This window comes from Lonchura striata, chromosome 5 (genome assembly GCF_046129695.1).
Source record: "Lonchura striata isolate bLonStr1 chromosome 5, bLonStr1.mat, whole genome shotgun sequence".
NCBI lineage: Eukaryota > Metazoa > Chordata > Aves > Passeriformes > Estrildidae > Lonchura > Lonchura striata.
Genome location: NC_134607.1, coordinates 3,894,075 through 3,917,036, shown reverse-complemented (window position 1 = coordinate 3,917,036; position 22,962 = coordinate 3,894,075). Strand labels below are relative to the sequence as shown.

At 37.8% G+C, this 22,962-nt stretch overlaps 1 protein-coding gene across 1 annotated transcript in view; it reads right to left on the bottom strand.

The window, feature by feature from the left end:
* ANO2 (anoctamin 2) overlaps positions 1-22,962 on the bottom strand; it is a 131,377-nt gene that overhangs the window by 49,358 nt on the left and 59,057 nt on the right. Inside the window, exons 13-14 of the mRNA XM_031503685.2 lie at positions 20,911-20,993; positions 19,731-19,814 (exon numbers count right to left, since the gene is read on the bottom strand). Coding sequence (XP_031359545.2) covers positions 19,731-19,814; positions 20,911-20,993 — 167 coding nt within the window. The remainder of the gene's footprint in view (positions 1-19,730; positions 19,815-20,910; positions 20,994-22,962) is intronic.

Genomic DNA, 22,962 nt, shown 5'->3' with positions numbered 1-22,962 from the left:
CCTATTTTTGTCTCACTGCTTCTCTTCATGTGTTTATGTTGTTCACATGCTCAAACTTTCATCTCAGACTGGAATCTTGTACTGATAGAGATGGCATTTTGGCACAGAGTACTGTAAAATATTTTGTTTCTTTTCAAAATGTTCTTAGAGTGACTCTTACTGTTGGTAGCAAATCTGTTCCTTTTATCCTTTTATAACCTGAAAGATCATAAGGATAAGTAAAATGAAGAAAATGGACCAAAGAGTCCTTCTCATTCTAAGAGAAGAGTCAATAGGTCTGTTATGAAAGGTGGCAATGAAAAGTTAGGCTTCATAGGCATTTAAGCATGATAAGAAGGGCAATAAATTATTTTTTTTCTCTTCAATGAAAATTTCACTGCATTCAATGAAAAGAGAAGAGAAGAGAAGAGAAGAGAAGAGAAGAGAAGAGAAGAGAAGAGAAGAGAAGAGAAGAGAAGAGAAAAGAAAAGAAAAGAAAAGAAAAGAAAAGAAAAGAAGAGAAGAGAAGAGAAGAGAAGAGAAGAGAAGAGAAGAGAAGAGAAGAGAAGAGAAAAGAAAAGAAAAGAAAAGAAAAGAAAAGAAAAGAAAAGAAAAGAAAAGAAAAGAAAAGAAAAGAAAAGAAAAGAAAAGAAAAGAAAAGAAAAGATGTCTCAAATTAGGATGGAAAGCTAAAGTGCTTGTTTGCAAAAAAGTTTTTAATTACTGTGAACCAAATGTTTTACGTCAAGAACTTATAATATTTTGTTTTAATTTCTTCTATTTTTAAAACCTCTCCAACACAAATTCCATTTTGAAATAAGAAGTAATTTAAAAACAACAGTTGGAAACTCCTCACTCTATAAAAGTTGAACTTAGATATTTTATTAAAATCAAAACATGTTTTATGAAAAAAAAATAGCTGCAGCAAACAGCATGTTAGTGGGGGAGAATTTGAATGCACAAGGGAAAAATGCTGAGAAAAATTCAGCATTTGTAAATAGAGACATATTTCATCAAAATTTTTTTCAAAGTTTTATCAGAATAGAAAATTAATCTCTGCACCACCACAATATATTGTCCATATTTGTATAGAGAATCTTGAGAGAAAAACAGCAGAAAGTCTACTTCATGTAGTAGTAATAAATACTAAGAATTATGGTTCTATCATAACTGTATTAAGAAGAAACGTCTTGTCATATGCTTGTAATTACAGTGAGAGGAAACACACAGTGACAAAGCTGATCTTTAGGTTCTGTGGACTCAAAATTCTATATTATATTTAAAAATATTACTGCAAAGCCCCCTCTATGGTTGAAATTAATTATCCTTTTGAATGGAGGAGCTGTGGAATCAGAGAATAGTTGGGGTTGGAAGGGACCTGAAAAATCAGCCAGTTCTAATCCCCTGCTACAGGCAGGGACATCTTCCACTATGCCAGGTTGCTCAGAGCCCCATCCAGCCTGGCCTTGGACACTTCCAGGGATGTGGCCTGTCATTACCGTTAAATTCCAAGCTATAGCTCTGTTTTGAGACAACTCCTGTATTTAACTCCAGTTGCTTTAAATTTGTTGCTGCTTCATGCACAGTTTAATATTTTCACACTCAAGCTCTTAATGCAAGCTCTAATTGAGCTAAGAGAGTCCTGTATATTCAGCAGCCCACCTAACATAAAGCTATTTTCAATTTCAGCTCAAAATGGGTCCACTGGGACCATTGCTTTACCTGCAGGGATACACCACGCTATTCCATAAGTGGATTTGCAGGAAACTCCGTTGTGCTGCTGTCATATTCCTCCCCATGTGTTACAATCCAGAAAAGCACAGACACAGCAACTCCTCTGCCTGGTTCTTTCAGTTTCTTGGATCCTTGGTATCAGAGCCTGTTCTCCTACTGCCTGTGAGATTTGAACTCTTACTGGGTTCCCCCCACAGAGGAGGCTCACTGCTATATGGACAGATAGCCACGGAATAATACTCCTCATCTGAAAACAGGGCCTTAATTTTTATTTTTTATGTTTTCAGAGTCTGCAAAATCTGCAGCCTAAAGTAACAATTAACCCTCTGAAGAACCTCTGCTGCAGATCTCGTACACATCACAATAATTGATCCATTTCCTAACCTTTGGAAAAGAGTGCTGTGAACTATGAAGTCATACCTCAGCTGAAGCAAAGCTTTAGGCCATGCTTCATAGTTTGATAACACTTATATTAATAAAGAAATGTACCCTGTGTCTAGTGCTTGACATAGGAAAGGTGCAGAGTCAGCAAAATGTTAATTTTAATAGTAATAATAATTTTTAGAGTATCAGCTAGTTGCACATCAATCTGCCTAATCGTTCCACTTCTCAACTGTACTACATTTGTTTCTGCTTCTAACACACAGAACTGTGTAAAAGATGAGCTCTAGGGCATGAGCCAGAGCCTTGAGCTGGGCAACAGCAACACAAAACATACAGAGGGCTCAGGCATGATATCCCCAGCAACATCACACCCTGAGGAAAAGCTGAGAAGGGATAGACAGGGATAAGAGGTGTGTGGCCTCATAAAAACATGAGCATGACAAGGAAATATAAGTGGAATGAAGCAAGTGCCAGGCAGTCATCTTTGAGATCACAGACTCACAACATCCTTAGGGTTGGAGGGGACCTCAGGAGATCATCCAGTCCAAGGCCCCTGCCCAGAGAAGATGCAGCTGCCCCATCCCTGGAAGTGTCCAAGGCCAGGCTGGATGGGAATCTGAGCAACCTGGTCTGGTGCAAGGTCTCCCTGCCCTTGTCAGGGGCGTTGGAACTGGCTGATCTTTAAGGTCCCTTCCATGATTCCTCATTCTATGATTCTGTGTTATCTAAAAGCAAAGATTTAACAAAATAACATGATGCTTCCTATCTATTCACACAACTTCAAGAAATAGGGTTTTTTAAAGATACTAGATATTCTGAGGTCTATAATAAAACTTCAAGGGTCATAAAACTGGGAATTTACTGGTGGATTTTGAGGATGTTGAATGTTCATGGAAAGTTTAGAATATGCTTTGGGTCTAGTGTTGGTGCTGAGCCAGCAGCCCATTCCAGCACACCATCTTTAACAGTGTGTGGGTCACAGGAATGGTGCAGGAGGTGACTTAGTGCTGTCATGTCCAATACACACCTCTCTTCCTTCAAGGCTTCAACCTGGGCTATGACTCTTACAGCGTCCTGGGAATGGAGCCAGGCCACTGGAGTTCTTCCTTTCAACCCAAAGTCTGGAACAAAACGCTCACTTTGAGAGTGTGTTTCATTGCTGTACTGGTGTTACTAGGCTCTACATTTCAACTTGATTTGCCTGAGTGTGTTTCAGATGATACTTCTAAAAGGCTTCTTGAGAAAAGACTGAGCCTGACCAAAGGAGGTGGCCCACTATGAGATCATCTGCTGGGAGACACGGAGGTCCCTAGAGCTTTAGGAATACAGGTGAAGGAAATACAGCTGTCACCTCAGATTACTGTTGCAAAGCAGGAAAATTTTCATTCCATTTTCTTTCTGTCAGCCTGCATTCACAAACTTGGGCAAAGCAGAAATTAGCTCACAAACTTCATCTCCTTAGACTTGAAGTTCAATACTCCCATAAAAACATACTCCCCTGAATTATGCACAGTGGGAAAAGACTCATGACACTTTTCCACATGTACGCCAAAAGTCAATACCATGCTTCTAAATACACCTGAATTTGTTCTAAATATGTTCACTCTTTCTACTTTAATAAAGGCAAGTAGCACACAAGAAATTCAGATTATTTTGTAACATTATTTTCTGGTTGAAAAAAACCTGGGCCATACATTCTCTGTTTTCCATGTCTTTCTTCCATTTTGCCAAAAGTTGCTTTCAAAATCCTTATCTTTGTTACTGCAGAAGCCAACAATTCTAAGGAAAGCACCTACTGTTGGTTTACATTTTCTTTGTGAATATATAGAAAAGGGGAATAGAAAAGTATTTGGGGTTTTTTTGTGGCATTCTCATGCTAAAATATGTGATTTAAGAGTTTCAAATGCATCGGGGCTTGGGAGGAAATTTCAGTTGCTCCAATTTATCATAAATTTGGTCTGGCTAAGAGCTGAAACTCTAGCTGAATGCTGCAGAATATGGAGTTAGAGTTGGTCTGTGTTTTTCCTTGAGTGTTTAAAAGCAGTAGTGAAAGTGAAAATATATAATTATAATTAGAATGGAATAAGAACAGAAACTAGCTAGAAAAATGCACAAAATGATACATAAGTACAAATCAAATATTTAAATTTTGTAGACCTCTCATTATATCCTAAAGGGATTTAGGAACAATTATTAAAGTGATGTTGTTTTCTGACTTTCCAGGATTATGTATAACAGTCTTGTCCCTGAATAGAGAATTACTGATGTCTCTCTATTTGGCAAATGCCTGCTAGTTGGACACAAATACAAAATTAAAATGCTTCATGTGGACCAGGAACATCTTTTGTGGAGCTTTGGACTGGTGACTGCAAGACTTGCTTGACTGGACTTTTATCAGTGAAAGGATTAATATGGGAAGTAGCAGTTTAATTAAGAAACATTATTATATATATATAATTATAATATTCTACTAGTGAGGGATCAAAATTCAAAGTCTTCTCTCTAACATGCATAAAAAACCTCTGGAAATTCAGAATCACTGGGTTTTAAATTTTAAATCCAGAATCATTGGACTGGGTTTTAAATTTTGTTTAGAGTTTTTATAGAGAAAATTGCTCCAGGGGGTTGTTGTGACCCAAGGGCAGGACCCAACACTTGGCTTTGTTCAGCCTCAGTTAGACCTTGTGAATTACTACAGATTTACACTGTGGAGATCAAGGTCTCATTCAGAAGTGGTGGCTCACATAAATCAGGAACAGGCTGGGACCATTAGAAATATTGGGACAACTCCAGACTGGATGCACTTAAGTTGTCTGTGGTGATAGAAGTTCAGTAAAGCCAGTATATTCCTCACATAATTCCAACCTTCATTCCTAATGGAGTTCATATTCAGCACAGAGCTCTGTGTGAAGTGATCATGGTTTTGACAAGCAGAGTGAGGCTCAAGACAAAATGCTTAAGCAGAAATGTACCCAGTATGTGTTGGAGTATGTGTAAAGTATAAACTCCATTTGCAGGAATGGTCTCAACCTCAGGGAAAAAAATTAGTAGCTAAAAACAGGATCTCTCTGTATTACTTCTAAAATAAATAAGCTCATTCTACTACCAGGCATGAGGTTGTGCAAAACAGTCTTGAATACTTTTCACCTGAAGATCAGTTCACACTGAAATCATCCACAGAATTAAAGAAGATTAAAGGAAGTGTTTCTCCTGATATTAAATGAAAACTTCTTACTTACAGAAAGCAAGAGGCAGATTAAGTAATGAGTGAAATTCCTCCTATTTACATCATATTTTTTCTGATGTTAAATTCACAATAACACCAGGAAATTAAGAGTTGTATGAAAGCACATTGTTGTTTCTAAAAACAACATCTTGAAGTTGCACCTGACTACATATTTGTCATGTTTTGGCTCATTTATACCTTGTCTTTCAATCTTCTTTTCATCACCCCTACCTCTAAGCCAAATTCTTTTTGTCCTTGCCTCTGCTACAGTTATTACATAAATCTCTACTTCTCATTCTAAGTTTAATGATTCCCATGGCTATAACCTCCTCAAGTCCATCTTCTTTAAATTATAAACAAATCCAAAAAGTTATTACCAGACATCTCTCCAAAGAGACAGGAACACATGAACCAGTACAAAAGTACCATGCAAAGGCTCTCCAGTGGTGTTGCTCAATGGAATTCCTGCATTCACTGCTCATGCAGAACATGGGAACATCTCTGCAGTTCCCCATAATCAAGCAGCACTGTACCATATCCTACAAATCCCTGCCTTTTTGGTAGCATCTTGGATAGTTTCAGCCCCAACACCCCAAATTTGTCCACAAGTTTGCCCTTCTCTTCCAGCCCACGACACAATAACAGTTCTTTATAAAACTTTATAAGGGTCTTATCACCTTCCCAAAAGTAGAGACTGTGCTGCACAAGATTTTCCTACAGTTACATACAAGAAAAAGAGATTTATCTCTATTTACCAATCATTACTGGCTGCAGAGTAATACAGAAAAAATAATTGCCTCTTCCTAAAGAAAATCTGACTAAGGAGAGGTGTGCTGGCCAAATCTTAGCAGCAGAGTCATGAAGCAACTCTTGCAAGTCACCATCACAAATTACAAGCTCATGCAGAACTTCAGACTCAACAAGATGAACACATTTCTCCAGCCCTAAGAAGAATTACATGTATGTAGAAGGACTTTAGTCCTTCCCTTCTGCCTCCAATAACAAGGGGAAGATCAGCACTGCTTAAATCCCCCCAGGTATCATTAATATTGATAATGGAAGCCAGCAGGCTACATGGGAAAAATAAAGGGTTTTTTTTTAAATATAGGCACATCTGTGAAGACTTCAAATATAGCAGCCCCAGCTGCAACCTACACATGCCACAACTTCTCTGGGCAACCTATTCCAGGGCCTCACCACCGTCACAGTGAAGAATTTCTTCCCAATATCCAATCTAAACTTGCTCTCTGTCAGAGTGAAGCCGTTCCCCCTTTTCATGTCACTCTAGGCCCTTGTGAATATTCTCTCTATCATTCTTGTGGGTACCTTTCAGGTACTGAAAGAGGACAGTTAAGAAGAAAACATTCCAATTTTTACTTGTGTAGTTATTATGAGACCACATAGACTTTTGCAGCATACAAATGTGCAAGCCAGATTCCTAGGGGCCCATAAAGATATGGCATTTATTCTGCATTGAGATACAAAGAAGATACACTGGATGTTTCAGAAAATAATAAACACCCATCAGTAATATTTTTCTATACTGCAAAGCTGTATATTCAGCTTTACTGAATACTAAATGCAAGTTTAAATAGTCAGACTTAGAATGCAATAAAAATCAAGATTACTTTAAATTTCTGAATCCCTGACCTGGTTTTTAAGCCTGGAATGTGCAGCATTTCAGTGAGAAAACATCAATGCTACAAACCCTTGTATTAACACTGCCACACCTTTGGTGCAATCACCTAAAGGAGATTTCATAATAAAAATGGAAAATAAAGCTCATGATATCAGACATTCCTTGTCTTCTTTTAGTGTTCACTACTGTGATCTAAATAGAAGATGATCCTCACCAACTCGTTCATTAATGTCCAGGCACAGAAAAAACTAATTATGCACTTCAAGATAATTCACTGCCAATTTACTATTCACATAAAATCTTTTAAAATATAGACATACAATATTAATAAGGAGAACTATTCCTACTCTTCTTCTGAGAAGCTCCACATTCTCATAAACAGTACTATAAAGGAAAGCTATTGAGTAAAAAGCTTACTTAACTAACTTTTAAAGGAAAATCTGGAATCAATATACTTGAAATCAAATGCATATTGATTGTGCCAGTTTCTTTGTCAAAAATAAACTGTCTCAGTAAATTACACAAAGCTCTCAAAGCTTGACACAATCCTTATGACTCACAGATCTTATTCCTTCTATATCCTGTTAATTTTACTGCTGTGACTGGCCCCAGTTAGTAAGATTAGTACTGGTGGTAAAATCATGTACATGAAAAAGCTTATGAAAAACTCCATGGTTTAACATTCTTTGTTCATAATCTTTTTTTTATCAAAACCTCCAAAGGTTCTACCAGCTGCACAATCAGGATCTCTAACCGCCTGTCGCTAAATCAGGTGAAGTAAACCAACAGCCCTCCACTTTGGTGGACTTAGGCCACAAAGTAATTTCCATCAAATAATTAAGGCAAAACCACTAACTTCTAATAAAAGGATAATGATGGGTGTGAGATGTTGAGAACTCTTGATAATTATCTACTTTTAATGCTGTGATAAATAAAGATGCTACGAGTCTGCATTCCAAGATAAAACTTTTCTTAATGCTCTCTCATGCCAAGACTTTGTCTTGCAAGCTTTCCATCTGTACCTCTCCCTTTGATTTCAGTAAGGGCTCTGAAGAAAGGAATTGCATAATCAGGTCCTTAATCAAATTTATTAAAACCCTGATGATATACAACCCAGTTAAGGAATACCTCTCCGTTCCATAAGAGCTTTTTACATTCCCTATAAAACACTTTCCTGCTCACCACATAAAACTTAATGCATGCATTGCCGTCTGTCAGTATGAAGTACAAGCCCTAGAAATTAAAATGGGCCAATTACATCTACAAGATGTGGCTGATTTAATAATGAAAAGATAATGCTAATTGGCTTAAGAACTTTTAAGCAGCTTTCAATCATGTTAGTAGTCAGGTTGTGAAAACCATGACAATATTGTGATACTCCAGTCTCTAAAAGTAGAATCTTTCTTATCACATTTGCTGGTACAGTACTTCCCTCAAGTGGTAAATATATTTCTGCCTGTTTGGAATTTTCCTCTATGATACTAAACAGTAAAAACATATACTATGCTTCCTTGTCATTTTGCATTTTGTGTTGTTATAGAGTCAACTATTTTTTTTTCTTGCTGGTGTTTGTTTTAATTGCTTCTTTCAATGAGAGACCTTTTAATTGTGTCAACCACAGAACTATACATTAAATATTACCAGCATAGATGTATATGGCACATTTCAGAGCACAACATCCCTGCTTGGGATGACAGCTTGTTGTTTTCCAAAGGCAGATACTCAGACAAATACAGTTGAAAACATTCATTAACAGCCTGGTTTGGTGGACTGAACTGAGCTCTTCCAAGACTGCATCTAAAGACCTTTAAAAGTAGAAGAAAGACATTTATATCCAGTGACAAGTTAAGCATAAAGTCCTCAGGATGGTTAGTCATGGGAATATAGTTCTACCTAGAAGGAAAGGCTTAAAGAGGTGAACTTGTTCAGCCTTAAAAAAACAGAGGCTGAAGATGTAATTGCTGTAGAAAACTGCCTAGAAGGAGGGTGTAGGGAAGACAGAGCCAGAACCCTCTTGGAAGTGCAGAGTGATGAGTTGAGAAGCAATGGACACAAGTTGCAACAGGGAAAATTCCAGTGAGCACAGAAACTCCTCACAATGAGGTCAGTCCAACATTGCAGCACGTTCCATGGAAAGGCTGGGAATCCCCATCCTTGGGAACTGCGAGAAGGTGAGTGAACAAGGCCTTAAGCAAACTGTTCCAAAGTTGGCCTTGCTTTGATCAGGGAAGTGGACTGGAAGGTTTCAAGAGATCCTGACTAATCTATATCATCCTACAGCTTTGATTAATTTTAATACCATAACTAGATTACCTTTAAAAGCTGTTCCACTGAACAGTGCCCACCCTTCTCCATTCCTTTTTCTTCTCTGTGTATGTGCATCTATGGTTTCCTTGGGGTTCTCTGATTTGGTTTTTGTTAATTATTTTTTTCACTTTTTAAAAAATTTCCTTTGCAAAATTTAGCTTAGACTGGACTTTTAACATTTATTGCTTACTCCTGCTCTCATTCTTTTTCCCATGGTATAGTTTTTTTGGGTTTTTTTTTTTTTTTGATCCACTGCATTTTAGCATTCTGATTGCTTTTAAAATCCTCCTTAAAGAAAATTATCACTACATGAGCTCAGTGACCTAATTCATTCACTCATCCTTCAATATGAGCATTTTCAGTGTTTCTTTATAAGCAGAATTTCAAGAGAACTGAAGCCTTGCCTGCATTTAGACCCCAATCAGATCTGTTCATTTTGAATATAACTTGTCTTAACTTCTTATTGTTACTAAATTTAAAAACTTCAGCTATAGCCTGAAGGAACTTGAGCCTACTATTCAATATAATTTTATTTGAAACAACTCACAACACTGTGACTTTATCAACTTGTTGCTTTAAAGGATTTTTAAAAGATTTCCTACAAGTGACATCACCAATTAGAATTATCTTATTGTCAACTGTAGACAGACACCTCAGTGTATGAGGTTCTTGTTTGAGGCTTAGAGAAACAGTGACACAAAAGAGCCTTAACAGGTAAACAAAAGAAAGTTAGCCAGGTGAACAATAGCAACAATCCAACAAATAAACCTAAGTTAAATAAAAATGTAAAATGCCGCAACTTGAATAATTTGAGATGAAAATGAGTATTACTAGCTAGTGGTTTATTACAGACAGTAAGTGGTTGATACAAATCTTTTCTCACTTAATCAGCTTTATGTAATATTGTCATGTTGTGACAAAGAAACCAGTGTGCCTGATATGACATTATTTCTGTACTCTTTCTCTTTTTCAAATCATTAGACTATCTTTCCTGAGCTGTACTTATGAAGGCATACATAAGCCTCAGCTCTTCGTTCATGTTTTGAAAAGATGCTTAAGTTCTTTTGAAAGCTTAGTCCTATATAAAATTAGAATTAATTTAATTCCATTCATCCCCCAGTCTGCATTCCTGACACCTGTAATTGGTGCTGTACCTCAAACCTGAGACTCAGCAAGCAGCATCCCTCCCTAAAACAGGCCAAACACAGACCCTCTGAGACTGCAGGAGGAATGTGCCACCTCTTAAGCTGATGTTGGAATACATAAAATAGAAAGGTCTGAGTCCCTCAGAGAGAGAAAAGAATACAGGGATTGAATTTAGAAAAATTAAAATATATTAAGCCACACAGACATGAAATAAATATGTAAGTTTTAGTTTTAAGTAAGTAGAATTATATTTTAAGTGCCTTAAGAGATTGTGTTAGCTAGTAAAAACCCTAAAGCCTAGTTTAAAGTTCAGTATTACCTTTCACAAAATTAACTTAGTTCCAGACACAATGTAAACATAACAAAATACTGCTTACATTTCTAGATGAAACAAATAATACCATTTACATAAACAATACAAGTAAGTTTGGTGTAAGAACTAACACTATTTTCACACATTCAAAGCAAGTGAAGTTTAAGAAGTGGTTGACTGAAGTACACTGCATTTCCCTTCCATAGGGAATCCATTATATCATTAATCAAACACACAAGTTTAGATGGTATGGTTATTAATCTGCCTTTAGTAAACCCAAGTCACATTTCATCGCATTGCTCAAGTACGTCTAGTAAGGCTCAAATTATATTTTCTTTCAAAATACGCCTATTGTGGACAAACCAATTTGTCTGCACTTGTTTGAATCATTTCATTCCTGCATTTCAAAGAATTGCACAACTGGAGTTGGAAAGGACCTGTGGAGATCAGCTTAGTTCATTCTCCTGCTTAGAGCAGGGTCATTGAGAGCAGGTTTCTCAGGCCTCTGGAGACTCCACAAAACATCTGGGCAAATTAAAGTCACAGAATTAATCACTAATTACAATCATAGGATGGTTTGAGTTTGAAGGAACCTTAAATCTCAACCTCATTCCAAACCCCTGCCATGGGCAGGGACACGTTTTACCAGACCAGACTGCTCACATCCCCATCCAGCCTGGCCTGGAACATTTTCAGGGATGGGGCAGCCACAGCTTCTCTGGGCAACCTGTGCCAGGTCCTCTCCATCCTCACAGGGAAGAATTCCTTCCCAATATCCAATCTAACCCTCCTCTCTGTCAGTGTGAAACCATTCCCCCTTTCCTGTCACTCCAGGCCCTTGTCCAGAGTCTCTCTCCATCTTCCCTGTGGGTTCCCTTCAGGCACTGCAAGGCCACAGTGAGGTCACCCCAAAGCCTTCTCCTCTCCAGGCTGAACAATTTCTACTCTCCCAGCCTTTCCTCATAACAGAGCTGCTCCATCCTATTGTTAATGCAGGCGAATCCAATGGGAAATGGTGATGTCTGACTCAATTCAGTAGGCTGAATTATTTCTTTATTATAACTATGCTAAAATACATCAATATGCTATATAAAAGGAAGATACTAAAACTACATACTACTTTCTCTGACTCCAACACAACTCGTGACCCTCTGAGAGCCCAGCCCCAGGTGGGTTGGATTGGCCATCAGGCTCAAACAATCCTCACCAGAATCCAATCAAGCACTCACCCCAGGTAAACAATTCTCCAAACACATTCCATATGGGAAAAACAAGGAGCAGAAAGAGAAATTGTTTTCTCTTTCATTTCTCTCTGTGCACCTCTATGAAGAATCCTGAGAGGGGGAGAAATGTGCTTGCCACACCATCCCTCTCTCTGATCCCCTTGGTGTCAAGTTTATTTACTACATTAAATACCACAGTGTGTAGGGGCTTTTAAAAACAATGCCATCACATCTCTAAATCAAGTGAAACACAAAAATCAGCAGATCAGCAGACAAGTGTTTTCCAATCAAAAACTGAGCAGTTCAAACTGAGTTCCTTAGCTCTTTAAGCTTGGAGTTTGTGGAATTTCAATCTTTGTGGGATGGATGCCCAAAGGAACTGAATGTAAATGCAGCTTATTTCTTTAAAATTGCAGACAGGATTTCAGTATGCATCAAATAAAAAAATTCTTGGCAACTAACTTAACTGATCCTTGTTTCCACAGCCAATTTCTGTAAATTTTGTCCCAAATCTGGGCTTTTGTAGGAGATAAATAGCATGAAATTTACCCAATAAATGTGCTCAACAGAAGGTAAAAAATATACTCCAAGATACAGGTTGGTGCTCACAGGACAGGGAGAATACTCTAGTTTTTTTCTTAATAGTTTTTTTTAGTACATTAAATCAAAAACAGCCAACTTCTGGAGATTTTTCAGCCTGAAAATTTGCTGTGGCACTCCAACCTGTTATGACAGTCTTTGACAGGGTACAATGCAAGCCAGTAAGTGCAGACTTAAGGACTTTATCACTTACTCAGGCAGAACAACCCTTAATTTCAAGTACTGATGAATACAACCTGTAGAAATTAGTCTTTCCATCCTGTTTAATAAGAAAGCGACCTGCATCATCTTGAATGCTGTCAGTAAGTAGCTTAGGCCACAATTCAGAAAAAGCACTTAATTGTATCCGTATCCAGGATGCTGAAGCCTGTGCTTAGCTTTAATCATAAGCTTGGGTTGGAGTTCCATGATTAAACAATGCAAGCTATAGCACTGCCCTAGAGAGGCTGCTTCCTTCAGCCAAAATCTTAAAAAGTTACACAAATAAGAGCAGTAAACAGCAGCCCTACCTCCTCTTGTTTCTAGGGTTAAAACACTCTTCCAACAAAGACCACTATTTTTGTTTAAAATTACTTTTTAGCAGAAAGAATCTCACAAGTGTAAGAGACCATTTTCTTATAATCCTTGCTCTCATCTGCACTGTTCAGCCTTCAACAGTTGAATAAAAAAGTATCTAGTATTCCTAATTTAACAGCTTTTAGCTGCTTAGGAAAAAAAAAACAAGCCACCAAAAAAGCCCCACAGTTATTCCTTTGGGAAAGAGAAGCAGTGATTTAATTTACTTATAACTTTGAAGAAAAAGAATGGAAGATAGATGAACAGGTTGATATCATTGTAAGTTGATCTCTGTCATTTCTGTAAGGATACCAAGATGAGGGAAGGGCCTCGACAACAGGAGAAAGAACAATCTTGTGTCCATCCTCACAGAAAGGACATAGGAATAATGAAGGAATCAAAGTAAGTCTCACTTTGGTATCGTGAAAAGTGAAGAAACCCATTCTAAACACATAAGGAGAAGTCAGTATTTGTGAAGAGTCATTCTGGATTTACCAAGGGTGAATCATTTCCTGCACCAACCTGGCTGCTTTCTGTGGGGAAAATGACTGGACCAGTGGGCAAGAGGAGACTTGTCCATGCCATTGCCTTGACTTCAGCAAAAGGTGAGTTCCATGGTTTGCTCAGAGGGTGTTAGTCACTAAGTGTGCCTGGAAACCTGTAACAGTTGGAGTACTGCTGTGGTCATTCTAAAACCACCCTGCTTTATAGAAGGGACCAGGAGAAGGTGCTAGAATGCTTGCTCCTGCATGATGACTTCAGACTGGGGTGGGACCAAGAGATGGTCAGCTTTCCTAAACATGCAGCTGCCATCCTGAGAGAGCTGGACTGACTGAAGGAACAGGTCTCTCCTAACCTCCTGAACTTCATCAAGAGCAAATGCTTTTGAAACAGAAAACTCCTTGGAGGAGAACTGTCTCTAGTGAAAAGAACCTTTGGTATCTGCAGAAAACAAGATGAACAGGAGTCAGGAGTGTGCCCTGGCAGTGAAGTCCAACAGCACCTGGGCTGTGCCAATGACTAGGTCCAGGGAAGAGATTACCTCAGTTTTTCAGAACTCGTTAGCCTGTATCTAAAATATTGTTTTGGACCTTCCAGTAGAAACCATTAATGGCACTACTTATATAAGTCAAGGGCAGAGAATGTGTCCAAGGGAGAGAAACTGAGGAACAAGGCTTGCTCAGCACAGTTAAGGAGCCCATCAAAAGACAAGGCCAGGCTCTTCACCATGTTTAATGCTGGAAGTACAAGAGACAATGGGCTTAAACTGAAAGCAGAAAGGTTTAGGCTGGGTATAATGAGAAGCTTTCACACAATGAGGACAGTCAGGGCATGTCCAGAAATATGTTACCATCTCCATCCTTGGAGATATCCATAACCTGACTGGATACTATCCTGAGTAACACAGTTTGAGAGCACATCTTTCAACAGGAGTAGTTATTTGGACTACATAAAATCCTGAAAGCCTTCATAAATTCTGCTTATGAATACTCTGGTATGAAACTTCCAGAACCTAAAATTCAAATAAACATCAAAAGAAGCAGAATTATAACAAATACAGGTACAAAAAAGAGGATGAAATCTCTGTGTAAGATTACAATCATGTGTCCTCATTCATCTTCAGCCATTCTATTATTTTCATTCAGTAATTTTTTATTTTCAGAAGTTAATGATGCAATAAATAAGTCAAAAAGGAAAAAAATTTAATTCATTATATATTCATCTTAGTATCTCATATGCTTAGAAAGATATTTCCTAAAGTAAAGACATGAAAGAGGCCAGGAAGACACCGGCCAGTTTAAGAAATATTGTATCAAATTGATGGCTTTATCATACTAATAATATGGTTCAATTAATGCTAAAATATTAGGGGTTAAAGAACCCTGAGCATATTTAAAGTTCTTTTATAATTCTGATTGTTCAAACTAGTATTTATCACCAGTTATCTTGGTTTCTTCTACAGAGTTTCTGCTAATATATACAATAATAAGAGTGGCTTTTTTCTTTAGTTAATCTTATCAATGACTTGCTCAATGAAGAGATAGGCTCCAGTATCTGAAAGGGTTTTTAGTCCTTGTGGGAGATATGCTTAAGGAAAATTGGTAAAGAATCAAATACTAGCAAGAATTTTTATTTCATGTTTTGACATGTTGAAAATTTAAAAATAGATACATAAAGTATTAGCAGTGTACAATTCTACTTGATATTTATCTGCATCATCCTTTACACCAGAGACTCTCCTCTTCAAACCAGCTTGCTTTAATTCAGTTGTTAACTGAAATGATAGTTCAGAAAGAAACAACTTTTTTTTTTGTTTCAATTACCAGCTGAATTAACTATTTGAATAATTGATTCTGCCAATATAATATTTAAAATTAATTAAAGGAAAGACAAAATGCCGTAATCTATTACTGCTAGGGTTTGCTCCCAGTCAGGACACAAGCCAAGAGACAAGCCCTTTTTTTTCTATAAAGAAAATTTTCCTTGAGAAATATGTAGAATGAGTTATTCACTTTCCTGCCAAATACGAAAGATAAGAACAAACACACACTTATATATATACACACATCTACACATCATATTGAATCATGTTTGCCAGATCAGCTGAACATTTAATGAAAAGGAGTCACAGCCTGATCCATCTCTCACAGAAATTACTGGGAGGCTTTCCATCAGCTCCAGTGAGAGTTGGATCTAGCCCCATCTGCATGTTTTCAGGCACAAGACCAATTTTCATTTCCTGACCTGTGTGTAATTCCATTGAGGATTCCACTACTGCAGAGAGAGAAGAACTTCTCAGAAGATTGCAAATATCCACCACATTTTCAGTTAACATTCTGCACATACAGTAACTTAACCCTATTCATTAAATATCTCTATCCACATCTTCCGTGTTATAGTTCATTTAAGAAAAAAACAAAATATACCATTAATTGCTTCATTACAAATCTTGCATCTGCTGTGTTTGCATGAATGTATTATAGACACATGCATTCATACATGTGTGTAATCCATCTCTGCTGCAAGGACAAAAATGGCTTTTGATGTTCATGAATGGAGCAATACATGGCAAGCTTTTCTATCAGAGAATCACAGAATGGTTTGAATGGAAGGGACCTTGAAGATCAGTCAGTTCCAACCCTCTGCCACGGTCAGGGACACCTTCCACTAGCCCAGGCTGCTCAGAGCTCCATCCAGCCTGGCCTGGAACACTTCCAGGGATGGGGCAGCCAAAGCTTCTCTGAGCAATCTGTGCCAGGGCATCACCACCCTCACAGGGAAAAATTTCATCCTAATATTTAATCTAAACCTGGTCTCTATCAGGTGTAAATCATTCCCTCTTGTGCTATCACTGCACATCCTTGTAAATAGCATGTGACCATAAAGAATTAAATAGTAATACTGACTACAAGACAGGTCACTCCAGATTTCCCAAATCAGTCACTTAGAACTTGTCATTTTCTAAAATCAATGTTGTAATTCATAAGGACTGTCTATTTATCTTATGCTACTTAACCTGAGGCATTTCGCACAAATGTTTCAACTCCTTTAGGTGTAAATGAAATCTCTCCTGAAATAATAGAACCTTGGGGTGTTATTGTTCACTCATCTTTTGTGAAGCTCTCTGAGTCCTCACAGTTTCTTACTCACTCTCCAAATAACCAATAAAATATTTATTTGAACATCCTGAACAGGGTGGTGGAGGGTGAAATTTTGTTCTTTGCTTACTCGAGTAGCAAAAACACACCCAAGTGGTGTTTTGTATGAAAGCTGTATTCTAGAACACAAACCCCACTGGGCAAGTAATACATTAGATGTGTTATACTTTGTCTTGCCAGGCTCATCAGGCTGATTTGGAATTTGCTGCCTGGGTAGAGTGACTCATATGTTTACTGACCCTGACAGGTGCTGGGCATCTTCCACATTCATTAAAGTTAATGACTTGAACAGCAGAGAGAGAAAACTGTCTGCTGGTTTCCTCTGAACGTGTATTCCCAAGTTATCATTTAAGAGAGGATGTAAGTGGTGTCACTTTTCTCGTACAATCACAAAAGCAGCCCCTAAACAAACCACTGTCTCTTCATTGCAAAAATAACCCAATTAGCTTCACAAGAACTCCTTGTTGGAGTAAGGCAAGGGAAAAAAAAATGCACTGTACATAGAGATTTGCACATAAAAGCTGCTTCTTGTCATAAAACCAGTCACTTCCTCACTGGAACAGAGGAATTAACATACTGGCAACAAGCCAGTAATTTTATAGAAATATATGCCTTTAAGTAAGCTCCAGACCAGTATTCTCTCAATAGCCACCCTTTGGCATCATTTCTATCCCAACAAGCCACAGCTGCTGAATTGAAGACTTCTGACTTCATGTTAAATAAGTAATGAGAAGTTTTAGGCGGCAGCACCAGAGCCAGTCCTTTGATATTAATGCAGCACACTACAGTTGTTGACCAGCCACACCAAAAAAGATATGCCTTTAATTTGCATTAGTTATCTAAAAACATTCAGGAGAAAACTTCACAGAGACTTATGCCATGACATTAGACTGTCAACCAAAACATGAAGAGATAGAGACCTCACAGACATCTGTGTATTCACACAAAACCAAGAAATTAGGAGGATTGAATCTTTTAACTACAGAGACATCTCTACTTTGATGCCTGTCCAGCCACTAGATCTCCCCTAATAATATGACCAAGTTCTGTACCCTGGCTTCCACCCAATAAGACAAATACTGAGCCAGAGACCTCACAGAAACCTGTGCCCTAATATTAACCTGCCACACAAAATATCTTGAGCTTATGGTCTTGCAAAAAGAAGAGGTTAATATCTCTAAAAATAAGGCCAGATAATTATTGTAATCTTAAATACTCATCACTTTTAATGTCTAACTTCTAAGGGCCTTCCAAAGCTACCTGTGATGGTGCATTTCCACACTTAGGACAGTTCAATTGAATGGTTATATTTAGGTTTTTTCCTCTTCTGCAGATCTCACAACAACATCTCATCATTTCATAAGACACTGATGTACAAAGATGTGAGCATCACATCTTCCAAATGCAGACTAATTTGCCATTTGCTGGACAAAATTAGTAAGCCAGAATGTTCACTGATGGAAAATTGCCCAGTTGCTTGGAATTTATTTCAGTAATTTGGGGATCATTAATTCAGAAATTCAGTAATTTTTCCATCCACATTGGCACATAAAGCAATTTGACAAAAAATATTCCATGTTAGCCTTTTGATTCTTGATATCTGAAAGGAGCTTTTCCTACTTTTGTAGCACTGGATCTTTACATTGTTCCTTGTTTTCTGCCTATTCACTGAACATTTCTTCTTGAGTTATTTTTGGGGTTTTGATGTGGGGTTTTCTCATTTGGTTGGTGTTTTGGGGGATTTTTATTTGGGGCTTTTTTCTATTTCTTTTTTGTTTTACCTTAAATTAATGTCTAATTTATAATTAATTATGTATCTCAGATAAGCAAGATAATAATAATATTCTACAGCATCAATGACTGACTTGTTTCCAGTTCCCATTTACTTTAAGCCAAAAAAAAAAAAAAAAAGCTGAAGAGCAACTATTTTATTGCACTTTTACAGTCCTTGATTCCTCACTTGGAAGGCCAAGAGAGCTGTACAATGTGTAAGACTCTGCAGTGCTCTGTGAGTCTCTGCTTATTGGTCAGGATCAAAAGCACACTAAAATAATTGAGAATATTTCCATGATCTTCTGTGGAGTTTGGTTGGGCACAACAAGTAACAGGCACGCTCACTGAAATTAAAGATTCTCTGGAAACACTTTACAACGGTGGTCAGCAGAAGAAAGGGATAATCAAGTTCTTCCATAAGCTAAATTTCTTGGACCAAACCTGAAAACTTGAAAATTCTCTCCTTTGGATGCTGATTCTCAGCCTGTAAGCAAATTAAACTGTTTTTTTTCTCCCTGAAAGCTGAACATGGTATTGGAATATATTGACTTTGCTAGCACTCGTGGAATGCAGGGAAAGAGCAATGGTTAACCAAGCCTAATGGACCAAGATTACATAATTTGTGAATGTTTAGAAAATAAACCTCAGTCAACAATTTACAAGAGGAAATTGATAAAAAAGGCTTTGTTCAAAAAAGTTTGAAATAGCCATAAAAATCCTAAACCCGCTTCAGTCTGAAAATGATCTACTGACTATTTTTCCATTTTCCTGGAAATACCATTAAAACTTCACAATTGTGTAACTGCAGCAGCACTAAAGACACCAGGGTTACCTTTGGAAATGAAATCACCATAATAAAAGCTGCTTTCTTCATTATGCAGAAAGTACTGTCATTCTGAGGGATGAGGGATTGCTTTAAGAATTCTGTGATGATTCTCTTGGGAATCAGGCACTACTCTACAGATTAGATCCTGAACCACCTGTCAACCCCATTTCTATTCAAATTGCTTTACTTTGAAAGACATGACTTCAAAGCCCTGCAATGGCACTGCAGCACCACCAACCAGCTCAAAAGACTAATTCAGAGCACCAAACAGTGCCTTTTGCAACCGCTGAGAGACAGACAAAAATATAATCACAACATAACAAAACACAAATCCCACATAAATTAAAAGAGGAAGCTGCATCTCACCTCATTTGTACTTTCTGTTGTGATGTTTTTATTTTTCAACTTTTTCTGCAGCAGTTTCGTTTCATACTCTGGCCTGGGATGCTCCTGAAAAAGACAAAAACAAACAAACAAATGTGATTATGATTAAGAGAAAATCCAAAAAAATTTTTGGTCACATTCACAAACAAAGCCATCAAGATTATGCAACTCCACACACCTTTTGGACTAGGCTGTCAGATCTGGCCCAGCTTCCCTAATCAATAACTTTTCCACATGCCCTTGCAAAATATATTTTTCTTTCTCAAATCAGAGTATAAATTAAACAAGGTGGCAAAAATTTACCAGGCTTTTCAAGTGAGCAGCTCACAAAAGAGAAAAATGTCATGCATCTCCTCATTCCCACCAAGTTCTGAATTCATTCAGAGCTGGAATTTGGATTGACATCTCCCACAAAAAAAAAGGCTACTCTTACAGCATTCATCATATAATCCTTCTTTACTATAATTAGAACCCTTGCATATTGGCCCCACCCAAAATATTAACATTTTTAATTAATCTGATAATAATGAAGAGAACAAAAACCATTTTAAATTAATAAATACTCATGAGCAATAGAATGGGGCCTACATGGAACTGCACCATAATTCCTTGAGAGATACAGGTGGTATTCGTTTTCTGTACCTGTGACATTTTCACCACAGCAGACACAACTCTCACTATTCTCTGTTGAATGTGAGAATATAAATTCAGTGAGACCCCCAAACTATTTTTTTATCCTGATAGTGAGGCTTTCCTAATGCATTTAAAGATATTCTAGAGCAACACCACTTACATCCTCTCTTAAATGATAACTTACACTGTACAATGGCATATGGGTATTCTCAGCAAAACATGATCTCTTACCTTATAAATCCTTTTCAACATTCATTATTAATTTCAGAACTGAGATTCATAATTTAAAATTATTAAATGAAGTTAGTAAGTTAACATTATTAACTGCTGAACAGTAAGATATAAGTGAGGCTTTGCAAAATAAACATTGATATTCAAGACTGTATCAGTTACAGTCCTTTATCTAAACACAGCCACGAACTGCATTGGGCTGCAGAACACTAGTGAGACATCTATACATCAGTGCTTATATAATATGCATCTATAGAATAATTAACACAGTAAATTAGCCCAGGGAAAGGAGAATTACCTCTTCTTCTTCCAGTCCAGTTAGATCCCAGAAGTAACTCAATCTCATCTGCAAACGCTTCCATTGTTCAAGGAACATGGTCGCTTTAAAAGGAATTAAACAATTTTAAACATTCGTGTTACTTGTAAGCTTCAACTGATATTTGAATCCCATCATGCAAGACACTTTAAGAACTAAGAAACAGCCTCAGGCCCAGTTTTAAATAAAGAATTCAAGCAAACCACAGGGACAATAACTTCTGTCCTTTAAAAATAAAATACAGAAAGATGGAACATGGGCTGTCCAGAGCCACTGTTAAGTTCTTGTCAGGGAATGGAACTGAATCCATAACTGCAGGTATCCATGGAAGACATCATCTCTCTTAATTCACCGTGAAGCATTCTGAGGTAAATTTAGCCTGCTACTGAAATAACTAGGACTCTCAGCAATATAGAGAAAAAGAGTCTTTGAAATGTATTACAATGGTGGAGGTAAATGCTTTTTACCTTCATAGACATGGTGATTTTGCCCTAAAGGACTGGCCCCTGGTTCAGCCTCCTGCCTCTCCTTTTTTACTAATAAGAAGGAATAGGTATTTTACTGTTGTCCCATATTTGCAGTCTCCTGGCTGTCCTCTCATAATTGCTGTTTCCCCAGTATAGCCCTTTCCTAGTTGCTCATAATTAAAAGCTATAACTCTGAACAAATGGGGGCACTGTTTTCTATTTTCTTATGCTTCACCTCACTTTCTCAGTGGGTGAAAAACACTGTTAGATCACTTTGAACATCTTGTAGATAGTCCCACAAGAGAGACAGCAATGGAGAAGCAGATTAGCTTCTCTTGACTGCATCTAAACTGTGAAAATAACCTGCCTCTACAAGTCATAATCTATCCCAACAGTTAGCTGCAAATATTTTCTTCACAGGTATCATCATATAAGAAAGAAATATAATTTAAAAATAGGACTGGCAGCACGTGAAAAGCAAATCTAGATATTAAGCAGCAAAGTTGCTATCTGTGTTCCTCCCCTACAGAAGAAAGAACATATAAAAGCTATATTTAGCATGGTTTGAAAACTCAAGGGTTTTTAGATATCCTAAATACAAAAACATTTGGTTATTTTATAGGGTGCTATTACTCATTCCATTCTTTCCTGTTATACAAAAAACTCAGTTCCACATTTAGCTCTATGAGAACGTACTTGGCTTGATGCAGCAGCTGCTCTGAAATCAGCACGTCTGCACAGACTTACACCAGCAGAAAAACTAAACTGACAGAGAGCAGGGTTAGATTGAATATTAGGAAGAAATTCTTCCCTGTGAGGGTGCTGAGGCCCTGGCACACATTTCCCAGAGAAGCTGTGGCTGCCCCATCCCTGGAAGTGTCTAAGGCCAGGCTGGATGTGGCTCTGAGCAACCTGGCATAGTGGAAGGTGTCCCTGCCCATGGCAGGACAGTTGGAACTGAATGAGCTTTAAGTCCCTTCCAACCCAAATCATTCTGTGATTCTGTAAAGCTTCTAATAAAGGCACCTGACACTGAAATTCATCACCAGAACAGCAGTGTCATTAAGCCCAGTCAGCCAGGCATTACTGTGAATATGGACACTTGCAGCAGGACTGCTGGAATCACAATGACACTTCATGAGGAATCAAGAGCAGCTACTAAGAGCATGATTCCTTTGAAATATTAACCATGGGAAGCCTTCTGCTTTCTGAAGAATGGGAGAAGACAAGCAAGATGAAAGAAGTCCTGTGCACAGCACCCTCATGAAATGAAACTGGCCCAGATCACCTTAGTTTGCTCTTTTAAATACACACCTGGAATTGGTGTGTGTGTGTGAGCTCTGCCATTCAACAGACTGAGCTACAGCACAGCCTGCAGTAGTAGGGCAGCAAAATTTGGTGTAATCTAATACTTGATAGGAAAGCTGGGCAGAGTTAGTAAAGGCTCCATTATTTCACTTTGCTGCTCTTTGTGTGTGCCGGCTTCATTTTCTTGAACTGACAAGCTCAGTTATCATGGTCCCAAGAACAGACTTTTCTAATCTGTGGGAAACATTTTTTGACGGAG